General features: G+C 48.7%; 1 protein-coding gene across 6 annotated transcripts in view; it reads left to right on the plus strand.

Annotated features, from left to right (window-relative positions):
* Positions 1–12,677, plus strand: part of RPS6KA1 (ribosomal protein S6 kinase A1) — a 40,868-nt gene extending 28,191 nt beyond the window's left edge. For 5 of the 6 annotated variants that reach the window (XM_036348689.1, XM_036348690.1, XM_036348691.1 and 2 more), the window contains 7 exons: positions 85–174; positions 544–702; positions 9,318–9,479; positions 9,890–9,966; positions 10,231–10,348; positions 11,249–11,386; positions 11,725–12,677. In XM_036348689.1, coding sequence (XP_036204582.1) covers positions 85–174; positions 544–702; positions 9,318–9,479; positions 9,890–9,966; positions 10,231–10,348; positions 11,249–11,386; positions 11,725–11,847 — 867 coding nt within the window. In that variant the 3' untranslated portion in view covers positions 11,848–12,677. The remainder of the gene's footprint in view (positions 1–84; positions 175–543; positions 703–9,317; positions 9,480–9,889; positions 9,967–10,230; positions 10,349–11,248; positions 11,387–11,724) is intronic. The other variant, XM_036348692.1, reaches the window with a different exon arrangement.
* The last annotated feature ends 1,189 nt before the right edge of the window (positions 12,678–13,866 follow it).

The raw sequence follows: 13,866 nt of genomic DNA on the forward strand, positions 1-13,866 counted from the left end.
GATGGGGGAAAGGTGTGCGGCTGGATGCTAGGCCCTGCAGTGGATGCAGGAGGAAATGCTGCTACATGCACCCTTTTTCCTCAGGTCATCGACAAGAGCAAGCGGGATCCCTCGGAAGAGATTGAGATTCTTCTGCGGTATGGGCAGCACCCCAATATCATCACTCTAAAAGATGTGAGTGGGGGTCCTTGAAATGGGTGAGGACTGAGGCACTCGACTCTAGGATTTGTCTCAGGTCTGCCATTCCTTTGACTTCTGATCCTCCTCTGTTCATGGGAGAGGGGGTACTCTTGGTGCCTCTGGTCTGCCTGCACCCCAGGAACCCTTCACTTCAGACTTGGGCATTGTTTGGTTGTTTCCTGCCCATCAGGAGACAAGTACCAGCATCTTCTTGTCCAGGGAGAACAGAGGCCCAAATATCTGAAGGCCCTGAGCAGAACACATGCCCCCGCTCATGTCATTCTTTCCTGGCCTGGTGAACGGTGACCAAGGGGTCCAGTCCTGGCATTGAGGGGAGGGGCCTGATGGCACAGTTTTTGGCAGGTGTACGATGATGGCAAACATGTGTACCTGGTGACAGAGCTGATGCGGGGTGGGGAGCTGCTGGACAAGATCCTACGGCAGAAATTCTTCTCCGAGCGGGAGGCCAGCTTCGTCCTGCACACCATTAGCAAAACCGTGGAGTATCTGCACTCTCAGGGGGTAAGTCTCTGGTAGGGAGCACTGAGTGGGGGGCATACCATCAGCAGAGTACATGACCTTGGACTTGGCCCAGGCAGTGGCAGTCTTCAACAGCCAGACAGATGTAGTGGGTGAGTGGATGGATGAAAGGAAGGAAGGGAGGGAGGGAGGGAGGGAGGGAGAGACAAGGCCAAATTGTGAAAAGGAACATTTATTCAGTACCTACTACGCTCTTTCCTTTTGATTTTCACAAAACCCTATGGTGCTGTTATTGGCCCACTTTACAGGTAAGAAGACTGAGGCTCAGAGATGTGAACTTACTTGCCCAAGGTCATACAGCCAGGGAAGAGTGGAGCTAGTATGTCTGGCTGAAGAGTTTGGATGGGGAGTTGCAGACAGGGAATGGTTTTTTGAGTTAGGAAGAAGCAGGGTCACTATGGGGGCACTCAAGGCTTCAGGGAGGTGTATCTGGCTGTGGTTTCGGCTGCTAGGACAGAGAAAGTGGATGCAGGAGGAAATGCTACTGGAAACACAGCAGGAGCTACCGAAGAGGTGGATGTCCAAATACAGTGGGGCCTTGACTTACAAGTTTAATTCATTCCGTGACGGAGCTCGTAACTCAAATTACTTGTATGTCAAATCAAAAAGTGAACGAGTGAGACACGTGATGCTGGGCTGATGTTGTGGCGGTCACTGTGATGTTCGCTGCGCCAACTAGCGGTGGGGTATCTGAAGCTGGGTCGTAACCCGAATTTTAGCTCACAACTCAAAGCAAAAAATCGGCCGAGAGATGGCTTGTATCTCGAAAAACTCGTTAGTCGGGACACTTGTAAGTCAAGGCCCCACTGTAGTAGAACTTGGCCTCTATCACTGCACAAGGCGAAGATAGAAAAGTTCCTGTAGTATATTTAAGTCAAAATAGAGTTAGCATGAGTTTCTGGAGAAGATGATGTTTTAGGTGCTTCCAGTCAGACAGTATGGGGGTTAGGAATGCAGGCTCTGGCTCTAGCCAGTTTGGCTCAGTGGATAGAGCATTGGCCTGCGGACCGAAGAGTCCTGGGTTCGATTCTGGTCAAGGGCATGTACCTTGGTTGCAGGCTCCTCCCCAGCCCGGGCCCTAAACAGGTCAGGGCTCCTGCAGGAGACAACCAACTGATGTGATATCTCACATTGATGTTTCTCTCTCTGTGTCTTAACCTCTTTCTTCCACTCTCTCTAAAAATCAGTGGAAAAATATCCTCGGATAAGGATTAACAACAACAAAAAATAATGCAGGCTCTGTAATCCAACTGGCTGTGTTCAAGTCCTGTGTGTGAGGTTGGGAAAGTCTCACCTCTCTGATCCTCTCTCACCTCTCAGCTGCAAACTTCCAATAACAAGACATCCACCCCACAGGGTGCAGGTGACATGAAGTGCACTGCACTCAAAGTACCATGGTCCAGTGCAGGCTAGTGGGAGAGGCCACATAAACATTAGGGGGAAATAGGACCAGATCGTTGCTATGCCTTTTTTAAAATTAACTTTTTATTATAGAAGTTTTCAAGGCTATCCCAAGGCTATACAAAACTAGAAGAATAGATAATGAACCCCAGGTACCCATCACCCAGATTCAAGAATTATCAAGATTTTTCTCGCCTTCTTCCCTTCCTTCCTATCTCCTTTCCTCCCCTCCTTCTCTCCCTTTTCTTTCTTTTGTTCTTCCTTTCTTTTTTGTTGTTACTGATGTATTTTCCCCCAACTTTTTATTGAGGAAAAAGCTCAAACCTATAGAAAAATTTAAAAAATAATATAATGAAAACCATTTCCCTTCTAGTTTCACCAGATCTTAACAGTTTGCTACATTTTCTTTCTCTCTCTCTGTCTCTATCTCTCTGTATAAATACATTTTTTTAAAGAGTGTATTTGAAAGGAAGTTGCCAACTTTATGACACTTAACCCATAAATACCTGTAATTAAAGTATTCTGTGCATGAGTGTTGTCCCATGCACGAAAGGGTCGCAAATTTGATCCCATCAGGGTGTGTACGGGAGGCAACCGATTGATGTTTCTCCCTCTCTCTCTCTCCCTCTCCCTGGTCTCTCTGTAGAATCAATGAGAAAACACACACATATCCTTGGTTGAGGATTTTAAAAAAGAAGATAAAAATAAAGCATATCACATCATCTTTGTTATATAGCTATAACTCTAAAAAAGGCAAATATTTTCTTTCACAACAGCTATCAAAATGGATGGTTACTTGTTCTCACATAGTACCCTATCAATAGATATGTGTTCCCTATTGATTGTCCTTCTAAATATATCTGTTTGTGATTGGTTTATTGGTATCAGTCTCTGCAAGATCCACACTTTTTATTCACTTATATCCCTTAAGTCTCTTTTCTAAAACTACAATAAAATTTGCACACAGTAGATCTTTTTTTATTTATTGATTTGAGAGAGAGAGAGAAATACCAACTTGTTGTTCCACTTATTTATGCAATCATTGGTTTATTCTTGTATGTGCCCTGACTGGGGATTGAGTCCACAACTTGGTGAATTGGGGTGTCACTCAGCCAACTGAGCTATCCGGCCAGGGCCTGCACACAGTAGATCTTAAGTCTACAATTTGATGAGTTTCGTTAAATGTGGGCATCCATATAACCTCCACAATAAAAGCCCCCTTTCTTATGCCACTGTCTTGTTGAAGAGGTCATTCTTACGTGGAATGTGCCTGTTTGCTTCCTCATGGCATCATTTTAACTGTTTCTCTGTTGTCTGCATTTTCTATAAATTTCAAGTGCTCAAATATCTTACTTAGATTCAGCTCCAGCTTCTTTTTGCGAGCAAGGAGCTAAAAAATACTTCATGGGAGGTGTAGTGTGGCATCACTTCCTGAGCAGCATGTCATGTTGCCCCCCTTAGTCATTAATCATGTCAGGTGGTAACAGCCTAGGAATGGTGGACAGGTGGCGGCAGTGGGTGGGGCTGACGATAAAGATCCTCAACAACCTCTCCCAGAATGGTTCCGTCCTTTCAGGACCTCTGCCTGAATCAGTGATTAGGGTTTGCAAAAATGGCAATGTCTGGTTCTGTCTAATGTATTAGGGCGGATTATTTTGTAAAAAAAGAACTTTACCTCGTAACCAGAGCTTCAGTTTAGTTACCACATGTACTGTTATGGCAGTGGTTACTAATATTGTGGCCTCACCCCTTACCAAAGAAACAGAATTTCTGGAGGATGAGCCCCAGAAATCAGGATTTTAAAAAGATTCCCAGGTGATTCTAATGTGCAGCCAAGGTTCAGGACCACTGTGTTATGGTCATGTTTGAAGTGTTTTTAAAAATATATATTTTATTGATTTTTTTAGAGAGAGGAAGGGAGAGGGATAGAGAGTTAGAAACATCAATGAGAGAGAAACATCGATCAGCCGCCTCCTGCACACTCCCCATTGGGGATGTGCCCACAACCAAGGTACATGCCCTTGACTGGAATCGAACCTGGGACCCTTCAGTCTGCAGGCCGATGCTCTATCCACTGAGCCAAACCAGTTAGGGCAGGTTTTGGTTTTTGAAATGGCCAGTTTCCACAGACTAATATTTAAATAGGTCAGACAGTAAATGTGTTTCCTTTTCCTACTGTGTTAAAGTTACTACCCTCAAGAAGATTTAGAAGACAGGGCCGAAGCAGTGAGTTTCCAGTGGGGCCAGAATAAGGAAGGTCTTTCAGAGGGAGAGCTGTTTCCAAAGTAGTGAGCCTCTCCACGGGCTCCAAGTACAGACCACCACTTGGCTGGGTGTGTCTCCAAAGTTTCTGGCCCTTTCCGAAAACCAGGGCAGATGCTAAGGAAATGGGAAGTTCTTGTTGAGTCTAAATATGGAGGGAGATTCTCTTGGCTGAGTAAATATTGGCAGCATCTGTGGTCTAGAAGCTGGGAATCCCATACGAACCAAAGGATGGGAAGGGAGTAACAGAGAGCAGGGTCCACTGGGATCTCTTACATCTTTATTGAAATATCACATAAACACACATTATGTACAAGTCAGTACATTTTCTTCAAAAAGTGAGTACATCCTTGTAACCAGTTCTCCTTCCAGTCGCTGCCCCCTCTCCAAAGATAAGCATTCTAAGCTAACTTCTAGGAGCTTAGATTAGTTTTGCCCGTCTTTGAATTTTAGACAAACATGCTCTTTTATATCTTTCTGGCTTCTGCCACTCAGCAGTCTCTCTGAGATTCATCCACATTGTTGTGTGGCTGCAGTTTACTCATGTTGTGTAGTTTCTACTGTGTGAACAGACCACGATTAAATTGTGCAATCTGTTAGTGGCCACGGGGTTGTTATCTTTCCAGTTTTTGACTGTGACAAATAATGTTGCTGTGACATTCTAGTACTTGTCTTTTGGTGACCATCTTTTTAATCATAGCCATTCTGGTAGGTGTGGGGTGGTATCTCATAGTGGTTTTAATTTGCATTTCCCTGATAACTAGTGAAGTTGAGCACTTCTTCATGTGTTTATTGCGTTTTATGAGATGCCTGCTCAATCTTTTGTTCATCTTTAAAAATTGGGTTGTCTGCCTTTTTTATCATCTTTTGCAAGAGTTCTTTGTTTAATACACGAATCCCTTTTAAGTCTCTAGCTTCCCTTATATTGTTTCTGTAAGGGCCCCAGCGTGCCAGGGACAGCCTGTTTGAGAACTTAGTAGAAAGTCACACTTTGGCTTCTCTGTGTAGCAGATAATTTACATAAAAGAATGCCAGTTTTTATTTTCTGGCTAGTCACGGGCACCTAAATGAACATCCTGCAGGGATGCTGTGTAGCAGATAATTTACATAAAAGAATGCCAGTTTTTATTTTCTGGCTAGTCACGGGCACCTAAATGAACATCCTGCAGGGATGCTGATGATAACAGAGATGCTATTGCTGCTAATGACAGCTGCCACTACATAGCACTTGCCACAGGCCAGACAAAGTTCTAAGCATTTACAGACAAACTCATTTAAGTGTTCCCATGGACCTATGAAGCAGGTATTATCATTACATCCATTTGATAAGCGAGGGTCCTGAGGCTCTGGGAGCTTAAATAAAAGTCACATAGCTAATCTGGTTCCAGAGTCTCTGTTCCTGTCTGTGTGGATCAAATGCTGCTGTGAATGGCACCTGTCTTTTACTTGCCCTGTCCTTCTTGTCCTGTAATTTTCAAAATAAATATATTTGTATTGATTGGAGAGAGAGAGATAGAGGAAGACAGAGGGAGAGAGAGAGAAACATTGATGTGAGAAACATCCATCAGCTGCCTTCCATACACGTCCCAACCAGGGATCGAACCCACAACCCAGGTATGTGCCCCAAGCGGGAATCAAACCAGCAACCTTCCAGTGCCCAGGACAACACTCAATCAACTAACTGAACCACTCTGGCCAGGATTGTCCTCTAATTTTTTAATTTTATTGCTTTCAGAGAGGAAGGGAGAGGGAGAGAGGGATAGAAACATCAATGATGAGAGAGAATCATCGATCGACCGCCTCCTGCACGCCCCACACTGGGGACCGAGCCCACAACCCGGGCATGTGCCCTGACCGGGAATCGAACCGTGACCTCCTGGCTCATAGGTCGACGCTCAACCACTGAGCCACGCTGGCCAGGCTGTCCTCTAATTTTTAAGTGCACCTGGCAAGCAGTCACTGTATGATGGTGGGGCTCAGCCCAAGCAAGTGCTGGGGTGACTATGACAGCAGCAGCCATATCTCAAGCTCTGTGCTGAGTATTCCTGGTAAACAACTCAAGTGCTCCTTCTTGCAGCCCTGGGGGCTCGGCGTTATTACCATTCCATTTTACAAGTGAGAAAACCAAGGGCTAGAGAGGTTAAGTGACATCCCAAGATCACCTCTAGTAAAGCCAGGATTCTCACCATGGCCTGCCTGACTCTTGACGAAACCACAACTCTGCCTATTGACTCAGTGGCTACATTTGGCTTACAGACATTTGGTTTGGCCTACAAGATGTGGGATTTTTTTTGTTTGGGGTTTGCTTTGGTTTGGTCATTTGGCTGCTTTTGGAGCCAGGGCCTGTGTTGTTACACGGTGACTGTTGGCTGGAGTAAGTAGCAGATGCCCCTTTAGACTGGTTGACATGGCTCCCACTCAGCCTGGCTTCACTCATTGCTTGTCCAGCCTATTGTGCTTTTCAATATAGTGAGATGTGAGAATATGCTCCCCCCTCTCCCCACATAGGACCTGGGGACAGGTATCGTAATTACTTATGGGGCTACCTGCTATGGTGAGCCAGTTCCCTGTAGGAGTTTGTTGTTTCTCCATGTTGTATTAGGGAATATAGATTAAAAACTTCCATATCCCTGTTTCCCAAAAGTGTCATCGGTGCTACACTAAACTAGAAAGACTGGAATTAAGGTCAGAACTGGGATCAAGTCTTATCTCTGCTTCTTACTTAGACGAGCAAGTCGATTCTCCTCTCATTGCCTTGGTTTCCTTCTCTGTAAAATGAGCCTACAGTCCCTGCCCTGCACACTTACCAAGTACAGTGGGCCCCACGGAGAGCATGGCTGGGAAAGTACTTTGTAAACCAGGAAGATCACTTGTCCGACAGAGTCGATGTCCGCAACCAAGCTGCGCATCCCTGACATCTGGGAAGCTCGGCTGGGCCCTCTGCAGGGAGAAGAGAAGAGCCTACATTCTGAGGGCCTGGGCTTATCCCTATGCTAGTGTTAGGAAGGAGAGGGCCCCAGGGGCTGGGCAGGGACTGCCCAGGAAGGGGCTTCCCCATGGCCTGGATGCAATTCATAGTGCAGCCGGGACCACTCTGCCAGTGTAGCCCTTTCCTCCTCATCTATCTGACACTTTCCCCTGTGGAGCTGGACTAGCCTGGGTCATGTCTACCCTCCAACCTGCCCACCTCGTGGCACCTGCTAGAGGGTTCAGGGCTCAACTGGGACTATAAAAGGACCATCTCATAAAGGCAGCTAATCAATGAGACGCAGTGGATCTAACCCGAAAGGTCTTACATGTTTCAGAGGTATGATTTGTTCATTCATTGAACAGAGTTCATTTAGCATTTGCTCTGTGCTAGGCCCTGTGCTGGGTGCTCGAGGTGAGCAGGCGTTGTACTGACAGACAGAGCTGTTTGTGACCAAAGGAGCCCCACTGGCCCGAGCTCAGGGTGCTTGAGGGATGCAGTGGATGATGAGCCTGGAACAGGATGAGGACTTTAGCTTTATCTTGCAGGTAGCAAAGAGCCATTGAAGTTGTTTGACAATGCCTAGGGAGGTACCATTAGCTCATGGGAGGAGGAGTAGGTGGGTGAGAATGAGCTTAATCTGGGTTGTGTTGGGTGTGAGGGTCTGTGGAGTATTCAGTGGTTGCCACCTGGTAAACAGCTGTAAGACTTGCACTCAGGAAAGTTCCGGGCAAGGATCAGAGATCTGAATTGTCAATAATTAGGTGATAAAGGAGTGACTGAATAGAGAACCATGTAGAGGGGTTGGAGAAGATGAAAAGTGGAGTGGCTCAGCCCTCTCAGGTTACAAATGAGCAAATGGGGACCAGAGGAAAGTCATTGGCATAAGGTCTCAGTAGTAAGTGTTATTCATCCATTCATTCAATAGATATTTATTGAATACCTACTATGTGTTAGAACTTCTTTAAAGTCTGGGCTATAGCAGTGAGCAAAATACTATTGGAGCTTACATTCCTGTAGGTGGATTCCGAAAACAACTAAGTAAATATGTCAAATGGTAGTAAATGCTCTGGATGACAGTAACGCAGAAGAAGGAAACCAGGAGCACTTCTCGGTGACGGCTGTTTTATATGGAGTCGTCCAGGCCTCACTGATACAGTGACATCTGAGCTGAGACCTAAAAGAAACAGAGAATGAGCCAGGCAGATGCCCGGAGGCAGGAGTGTGCTTGGCATGTGGAAGGAAGAGCAAAGAAGCTGGTGTGGCTAGAAGACCAGAGAGTGCAAGGGATGTGGGTGATGGGTAGGGGAGAGATCAGGTGGGGCCACTTAGGCCATTGTCAGGACTTTCCTCTTGAGAGGGGAAGCCTTCAAAGGTTTCTGGCTGGGATGACATGATCTGACGTACATTTAACAGCATTCCCCTGGCTGCTGTGTTTAGAACAGACTGTAGGAGGTGAGGGTGACGCAGGAAGGCCAGTTACACGGTGGTTGCTGTAATCCGGCGGTGGCATGACGGCGGCTGGAATCAGTGCTCCTGGTAGAGGGGCTGAGAAGTGGTTGGGCTCTGAGTATGTTTTAATGGTAGAGCCAATGGAGCTTGCGATGGATTGATTGAGGCATATGAGAAAACGAGAATGCCTCTTAAGATTTTGACCCAAGCAATTGGAAAGATGGAGTTGCCATTAGGTAAGATTATGTGAAGGGCAGAATTGAGGGGAGAAAAAGGGAGGTGAGTGTGGATAGGTGATGTCAGAGCTGCCCTGTAATCATGGACATAGAGATTCCAGGTGGGCAGTACCAGCAGCATGAAAGGCCTCATTTCAGCCCCTTCCCCTCCTTTCAGATTCTGCTTCCCTCAGTCAGTCCCTCTCTCGGGGCCCATCTTCCGAACTCTCCCTCCCCGGCAGTGGATCTGAGCCATAGCCACCTGCCCACACTGAGAACTGACCGCCCTCTGCCCCCAGGTTGTGCATAGGGACCTCAAGCCCAGCAACATCCTCTACGTAGATGAGTCTGGGAACCCCGAGTGCCTGCGCATCTGTGACTTTGGCTTCGCCAAGCAGCTGCGGGCTGAGAATGGGCTCCTCATGACACCTTGCTACACTGCCAACTTCGTGGCCCCTGAGGTGAGTGGCCTGACCTCAGCTGTGAGTGAGGACGCGCAGTCTCTGTGGCCTTGGCCTAGGACAGTGATGGCGAACCTATGACACGTATGTCAGAGGTGACACGTGAACTCATTTTTTTGGTTGATTTTTCTTTGTTAAATGGCATTTAAATATATAAAATAAATATCAAATATATAAGTCTTTGTTTTACTATGGTTGCAAATATCAAAAAATTTCTATATGTGACACGGCACCAGAGTTAAGTTAGGGTTTTTCAAAATGCTGACACGCCGAGCTCAAAAGGTTCGCCATCACTGGCCTAGGACCAAGGGAGGATCCAGCCATGGGAACCTCCCCTTTGGGGAGTAGCAGGCGAGCACTTGTCACTGCCCCTCAGACTGACCACACTCCCCTGCCCTCCTTCCTGCCAGGTGCTGAAGCGCCAGGGCTACGATGAAGGCTGTGACATCTGGAGCCTGGGCATTCTGCTGTACACCATGCTGGCGGGGTGAGTGCCCTGTTGGCCTGGCCCCCTCCCACTACCCAGCCCTAGAGTACAGGCTGGGGTGGTGCTTGTCTGATGGGCGAAACTCAGCCCTGCCTCAGGAAGGTCTGAAGATAGGGACGTGGCCCTAGCTTTGGACGCTTCACCTTGAGGAGAAAGATGCTGCTCTTGGGAATACCCAGTCAGAAGGGGGAGACCCAGCCCTCCACTCTGAACCCCAGGATGGAGTCCAGAGGCAATACCCAGACTGGGTGGGCTTTTCTCCAGATACACTCCATTCGCCAATGGACCCAGTGACACTCCCGAGGAAATCCTGACCCGGATCGGCAGTGGGAAGTTCACCCTCAGTGGGGGAAACTGGGACACAGTATCAGAGACAGCCAAGGTGAGTCTGAGGCTGGACCCAGCCTATTTGGGGTGGGGAGGCAGGGACCGTCCCAGGGTTTTTCAGTAGGTCATGAGCAGGTGACCTGAAGCCTCGGTTTTCCAAGTGGAAGATTCCCACATAGCCTGCCTACGCGCGCGCGCGCACACACACACACACACACACACACACCTTGTTTGGTCAACTGGGTAATCATTCAGTGGCTCTTCCCGTGTTCTGGACCCACAGGGGACAGAGAGCTGTGATGATGCCTTATGGGAACTTGCTGTGGGGGGAGATACAGGCTTGCATATAAGGAACAGAGATGCCAGGCAGTGGAGAGAAGTGGGTCTTCCTGGCCAGGGGTACAGGCCGTGGAGGCACAGAGCAGAGCTACTGACCATGCCAAGCAGAGAGGCCTTCTCAGAGGAGGGAACGTTTGGGCTTTCAATGTGAGCAAGTATGCAGTTATGGCACCTGTGTGCTGGACACTGGGTTGAGCCCTTAATGAGCTGTACACCTCACATCAGCCTATGAGGCAGGTATTGTTGTAATTCCTGTTTCTCAGAGGGGACACTGAGGCTCAGAGAGTTGAAGTAAATCGCCCAGGATACTCAGTTGAGCAGAAGAGTCACATTTTGAACCTGAGTCTGCTCAACCCCAACCTTAGGTTCTTCCCACCTTCCTGCGTGGCTTCTAGAAGATGAAAGAGAAAGGAAAGGGAAGAAGTCCCAAAGAAGGGCCTGTGCTCAGTGGGGCCCTGGAGTAGTGTGAGGAATGGATTGCAGGGAGGGGCTACTGCAGGGTTTAGGCAGGAGAGGGTGGGAAATGGTTGCCTTGCCCATTCCCCATCAGTGGGACACAGCTGTATGTGCCCCTGCCGGCCCCTCCCACCAACCCCCTTGCCCACTGTGTCCCCAGGACTTGGTGTCTAAAATGCTACACGTGGACCCCCACCAGCGCCTCACAGCTAAGCAGGTCCTGCAGCACCCATGGATCACCCAGAAGGACAAGCTTCCTCAGAGCCAGCTATCCCATCAGGACTTACAACTTGTAAAGGTATGGCCATCCCAGCTACTGGGCATCCAGGGACCCAAGGCAAGTTTTCCTGGGCAAGGACTTGGGGTGGCTAGGTCAGGAGATGCCATGTCTGTCTGTCCTGGAGCCCAGATCTAGCATGCAGAGGTGTCAACAGTACATCCCAGGCCTCCAGGCCTCCGGGGGTCACAGCCCCTTACATCTGAGGCAGGAAGCAGGACTACTGACCAAGACTGGATTAACGGGGCTGGGCAGGCTGCGGAACACTGGGAGGAGCTGGCCTGACCCTGGAGCACATGTCCCTCCTCCCCCCTATACCTCCCCATCATCATGAACTAACCTACTACCTTCTCTCCCAGGGAGCCATGGCAGCTACTTACTCTGCACTCAACAGCTCCAAGCCCACCCCTCAGTTGAAGCCCATCGAGTCATCTATCCTGGCGCAGCGGCGGGTGAGGAAGCTGCCGTCCACCACCCTGTGAGGGGCCAGGGCATCCAGGCTGCAGGGCAGTGCTAGCTCGATGGAGGCACCTCTTTCCCGGAGAGAGCGGGCCTGAGCCACAGGGCCAGAGGCAGCAGAGCCCCGAGGGGCCCCGGAAGCAGCCAGCCCAGATCACCCCAGTGAGGGTGTGAGAAGTGCCTTCTCCTTCCTGAGGACGGACTCTTCTCGGCTCAGGCTCTGCTGGTTGAAATCGATTCACTGTACAAACTCTTATCTTTTTTTTAAGGAAAAATGACATCAGCCACCATGGATTTTTACAAGATTCATTTGCCTTTCTGGGAGCAGAAATAGCCCCGTGCAACCCCAGGAGGGGCACTGAGTCACACTAGGGCTCTCTGTGGCTGAGACGCCTTAGAGCAGTTTTGCAGTCCTACCCTGGGGACCCCACGATTGGCCTTCTGCAGCCATCTGCACCCACCTCCCAGGCAGCAACTTCCAGAGCCCTTGGCTGTTTAGCAGAACTTGCTCTATCCCCAGTCAGCTCCTTTTCCATATGTTCTGCCGGGGAGTCTGGAACCACTTCCTGCTAGAGGAGAGGACCAAGGCCCCGTGGCGCCCAGTTCCAGGCACCAGCATCCACATCAGCCCCACCAGTGGGTCCCCTGCAGTTAGGGTGGCCGCTCTCCGAGGAGGATCCGGAATGCACTTTTGACTGACTTCTGTTGGAGTCTGCCACAGGACAGAGCACACAGGAGGCCTGTGGGGTGGGCCAGGCGGGCAGGGGCTTTTTTTCATTTCTTCCTCAGCTGGTAACTCAGGGTTCATCTGTCCATGGCCTTTCTAATAAACTTACAGTTGAGTTGAAGCACACTTGCCTCCACTTTTCATCCCCGAATTTGCCCCCTCTCTGCTATCAGGAGGTGAGGACTTTGGCAGTGACGGATGAGTAATGTACTAGGGCTGATTAGCCCAGCTACTTGGAGCTCAGGTCATTTGGAGAACATGTGGGAGTCCTGCCGGACCTGCCCTCACATTCCTGCCAGGGGATTCCATTATGCTATTGATAACAGTAATGGAATTATTAGCCATGGGTTGGTGGCCAAGTGCCAGGCACTGTGCCTGGGTCTTACATGTATATCTCATTTAATCTTTTTTTAAAATTAAATATGTTTTTATTCATTTCAGAGAGGAAGAGAGAGGGAGAAAGCGATAGAAACATCAATGATGAGAATCATTGATCAGCTGCCTTCTGCACGCCCCACACCGAGGACTGAGCCCACAACCCGGGCATGTGCCCTTGACTGGAATTGAACTTGGGACACTTCAGTCCACAGGCTGACACGCTGTCTGCTGAGCCAAACCAGCTAGTGCTATATCTCATTTAATCTTAACCCTGTGAGGTAGATGCTATTTTTATCCCTGTTTATAGATGGAAAATCTGAGGCTCAGAGAGGGAATGACATTGCCTTACATGATAAACTTTTTCTGAGGATCTCTCTGCCCTGCTTCAGGTGCTGGTGAACCAAGTAGAAAACAAGGTCATTGTTTTTTTTAAAATATTTTATTGATTTTTTACAGAGAAGAAGGGAGAGTGATAGAGAGCCAGAAACATCGATGAGAGAGATTGATCAGCTGCCTCCTGCACGCCCCCCACTGGGGACGTGCCCGCAACCAAGGTACATGCCCTTGACCGGAATCGAACCTGGGACCCTTCAGTCCACAGGCCGATGCTCTATCCACTGAGCCAAACCGGTCTGGCAAGGTCATTGTTTTTATGGGTCTTGCCTCTGGTGAGGAAACCTCCTAGTGAAAAATGGACAATTAATAAACCAAGGTCAACTACTGTTAAGACATACGTAGAGTTAAATTGGGGTGATCAGGGAAGGCCTCTCGGAGGACATGACCCAGAAGCTAAGATCTGAATGATGAGAAGAGGCCAGCCAAGACCACAAGGCAGAGGGCCGAGTCAGGACAAAGGCTCCCAGGGGAAACAGGCTGGGCTTGCTCAGGAAACAGAGGAGCTGATGTGGCTGTGATGTCAGGTTCAGGAGATTGCACA

This window comes from Myotis myotis, unplaced genomic scaffold (genome assembly GCF_014108235.1).
Source record: "Myotis myotis isolate mMyoMyo1 unplaced genomic scaffold, mMyoMyo1.p scaffold_m19_p_2, whole genome shotgun sequence".
NCBI lineage: Eukaryota > Metazoa > Chordata > Mammalia > Chiroptera > Vespertilionidae > Myotis > Myotis myotis.